At 37.6% G+C, this 4,311-nt stretch overlaps 1 protein-coding gene across 1 annotated transcript in view; it reads left to right on the top strand.

Annotated features, from left to right (window-relative positions):
* The window catches only part of LOC103357708 (exostosin-1-like), a 360,610-nt gene that overhangs the window by 291,088 nt on the left and 65,211 nt on the right, over positions 1-4,311 (top strand). Inside the window, exon 4 of the mRNA XM_008282376.1 lies at positions 2,392-2,499. Coding sequence (XP_008280598.1) covers positions 2,392-2,499 — 108 coding nt within the window. The remainder of the gene's footprint in view (positions 1-2,391; positions 2,500-4,311) is intronic.

Raw genomic sequence — 4,311 nt, 5'->3', positions numbered from 1 at the left:
TTTATGGAGGTTAATGTCACACATGATTAGTGCGAAGACTAACAGGAAGTGAAACATCTGACACTTCTTTCTCTTCACTGTTTCTGGCTCTGGTTTGCAGATTCTTTAAAAATAACCCACCTTTCAAAACCCACCAGCGAGTTTTTGGATTCAGAGCGTTAGGTAAACTTGTATTAGACTATTTAATATTAATAGCATGTGTATGTAGTATTAGTTTTTTGTTGGTTTTTTTTTTCAAATTTGAACCTAAAAATCAAAACAACACTCACACACAGAAACAAATCAGCTGATGCTCACTGTCAGTGGAATCAGATAGGAAGACAGTGTTTTAATAAAACTCATACAGTATATTTTGGAGAAACTGGGCCAAACTCTTGCCATGAGTGGAGCCTGTCAGCATATAGGTGATGTGTCGACACAGAGTTCAGCTGAAAGAAGGTGGGAAGTCTAATTGCAGTCACGTGTCTTGTAGTAAATGGTTTTTTTTTCAGATGTGACAGCCGCAATATTCACGGTCACTCACACCTCCCGCAGGAACTAGCTTTTATCGAAGACGGATTATTTTACAATTCAATCGTCTTCTGTCCCTTTTAATTACACGAGCAGACTGAGCTCGTGATATTTACATTCTCTAATTACTCTCACCGTTACTGTGTGTCACCTGCATGGCCTGTACCAACACCTGGACAGTAAGCCTGGGAAGTGTGTGTGTGTGTGTGTGTGTTGTGTGGATGGGAGTCGAAATGTGTCTGTTTTAATTGTGTCTCTGATTCCCTGTCAGCCTTCTATCAGCACCTAGCAATGATGATAATTACATTTTTCTCTGTGAAACACAAAATAGCAGACAGCCATCATTAAAAATATCACAAATTTGGCTTTTAGATAAAATAAAGAAACCTTCATTTATTTATTTATTTATTTATTTTAGCATCAGTTAACATGACCGAGGCCCACCATGACACAATAATGTTGTCGGAAGATTTGTTGTCGGGTTCGTTGCCTGCGACAAAACAAACCCGTTTTTAACGCGTGCTAATTGTTGGTTAAGATAATGCGCGTGAAGTGATAAACATGCTCTGACAGGGACACTGAGGGTGTTCACATCTATTACAGAGGCTGAACAAAAACAAGCATTTTTCCATGAATTTTCCTGATCTAGATGCAGACACGTACAGAATTAATAAAAACAATGCAGAGACGGGGAAAACAGCACAGAGTTCAAAGGTTTTCAGGATAAAACCTGTTGATAAAATAAAAAACATGACCACTGCTGTGCTCACTTTTTTTTCTCTTCATGTGTATTTGCACACCCACTTACCCGCCACATCTGAACACACACACCACGCAGCCATTTTAATCCTGCAGTTTGGTGAACAGTGGTTGTTAAAGGTTTATTTTTCCTTCTTGACTTGCATGTTAAAAAGAAATTACTTGGAAAATGTAAAGAAAGGAACAGTAGAAACTATCTTAGAAAATAAATAGCACAATTTTGTACGATAAAAGATTGTCCCTGAGGTTTTTCATATTCCTCTTCTATGTGGGGTGGCAGTGAAACAAGAGCTGAAAGCATTCGTTAAACAATTGATACTATACTGGAACTGCAGCAACAAATCTATCAAATAATTAGTTGCGAGCTACTTAATTTATCTCCAGCTGTTTTGATAATCAATTAATCAGTTTAAGTGATTTATGTTCATTTAAAAAAAAAAAAAGTCTAACTTTGGTGCTTCCAGCTTCGTAAATGAGAATATTTTGTGGTTTCTTTCCTCCTCCATGAAAGTAAACTGTATGTCTTTAGGTTGTGGACAAAACGAGACCTTTGAGGATTTTATATTGGGCTCTTGCACTATTTCCTGACATTTCATACACAAAATAACAAATCAGTTAATAGAGAAAATTATCCGATATCTATATTTNTTAAATCTGAGGTTGGCAGCATCGTTTTGACATCATTGGTGAAAAAATCCAAACTAATCTTTCTTTAGATAATCTAGATCACGACAGCAGATTTTCCCAGTGCTGGATGTGGCGGTGCAACTGGTTGGATGGAGGACTAATTCACGTGGTGGATGTTTAATGAGAGTACAAAGATGATTTCTGTCAACTGCAGCTTTAAGTGAATCTAAAATTTTCACCAATCCAAACACTTTCCTTGTATATGTTCTTAAAATATCTTACAGCATGTTGATTTAAAGCTTTACCATTTTTCCTCCAAAATAAATTCTGACTCTGGCATTTATTAATATATTTAGGAATGTGATGTGACAGCAGCTCGTGATACAGATAATCAAGTAATGATTATTTTCTGCCCATCACTTTTTTCAACTTCAGCCTCGAATGATTTCTTGCTGCTGATCTTTCCTTCCGTGTTTCATCTATATTCTCCTGCAGGCCGCCTGTATTCCGGTTATTTTGAGTAACGGCTGGGAGCTTCCCTTCTCCGAAGTGATTGATTGGAGGAAAGCCGCCATTATTGGAGATGAGCGACTGCTGTTACAGGTACTGAAAAATACTGGAAAATGAAATGATGGATGAATCATGACTGGATGGATGGTTGGAGGAATGGATGGGCTTTACAGCAGGTATATGGAGACAGAACGGACAAAGAAAATACTGTAAAGCAAATATTGAAAAAGGGGGAACAGAGGGATGGATAGGTCAAAAAATGATTTTTAATTACTGTACTATGAAATTAAAGCAAATACAAGAACGGAGGTGAGTAAAAACCACCACAAAGTAACCTGGAAAGTAACCTTTGTCCAACTGCAGAGCATCAACAGATAAAATGTGGCCTTTCAGCAGCGGCTAATTCATTGTCTGGGTGTTGAAATGCCAACATCTTCCCAGTTGTAATTGTCATCTCTGCTCCGGATCCCCCTGGGAAACCACAACGACCCAGCTGGGGCGGATTCAAATGTAGAATCAAAACACATAGATCAGAAATGTGTGGAAACAGATGTGTGGCGCTCGCGTACAACAGGCTGCTGTCGTCAAACAGAGCTGCCACACGAGTTTAATCAGCTTGATTTCTGTTTAAGCACTTTTATCCAAATTATGTATTCAGTTTGAGGAGCTCGGGAGACGTTGCCAAAGTGTGTGCGATCTCCTCGATGCACTCGGTTGCTCTGTAAAAAGCTTTGATCCAGGGAAATGCACAGTCATGTGAAAAAACAAGCTCATCCTACAGACATGATGGCTATTTTTGATACATCTCAACAATACTCCATAAGCTATTAAAAAAAGATGTCAGTAGATGTATGTCTCAGTGTAAAAACTAACTAAACCCTTGACATTAGAGGCAAGTTTTTGCCCGTTTAGCAACAATAACTTCTTGCAGGTGTTTTGTATAATTGTCAACTTCTTTGACTGATGTCTTTGATATCTGCTTTGACAAATGTTATAACCAGTCTTCCAAAATTCCAGTTACAGGATGTTTGAGGGGTTTCACACGCATACAACCAGTTTTATATCCCCCTACTATATCTGAAAGTGATTCAAATCTGCAAGCTGCATTTGATTGAGTACATCATCTTCTCTGTAGTCGCAGCTTCCAAAAGGAGCAAGTAGTTTTTCAAATATGCAGAAAAAAATGAACACTTTCCATGTGATCTATCTATTTTTTCCACATGGGTATATGTGCTAATGGACACAGTTTACAACATTTGCTCAATTAGAAGTATAATAAAGTCATGTGAGCCACAAAACTGAGGCAGTCATGTTGAATTTGGTAAAACAAGAGACCTCTATTTCCTGGTCTGCTCCAAGACTTTAGGAGATAGAAGATGGACTATCACTTGTTTGTGTTAAGACATGAAACGTGTTATATTTTCTGCATCTCATTCACACATTTATACAAACACGGGCAGATCTTTTTAACCCTCTGAACTTCAAGCAGTTTCTGGGCATGTTTGACTCCTGTCACTACTTGCTGTGGGCTCATTTTTCACTGCAATATAAAGTCCTGCCTGCACCTCAGTGGAAACACAACAAGCATGACTTGAGGTAGACAGAAGTCAGAAATGTCTTCTGTGCAGTCTAGCCAAGTTACAATACTATGTATATATATATATAAATGTTTTTTTTTGTTTGTTTGTTTTTCACAAAATCTGATTCAAATGGTACATTTTTGGCACATTTCTAAATAATAAATACATATATAAAGCTATATATATATATAAAGTAATTGTAGTGAAATATCACAGTTTTAAGCTTATGCTTTATGGAGGTTAATGTCACACATGATTAGTGCGAAGACTAACAGGAAGTGAAACATCTGACACTTCTTTCTCTTCACTGTTTCTGGCTCTGGTT

The sequence above is a fragment of the Stegastes partitus genome, unplaced genomic scaffold, assembly GCF_000690725.1.
Source record: "Stegastes partitus isolate 25-593 unplaced genomic scaffold, Stegastes_partitus-1.0.2 Scaffold269, whole genome shotgun sequence".
Taxonomy (NCBI): domain Eukaryota; kingdom Metazoa; phylum Chordata; class Actinopteri; family Pomacentridae; genus Stegastes; species Stegastes partitus.
This window is presented reverse-complemented; position numbering and strand designations above follow the sequence as displayed.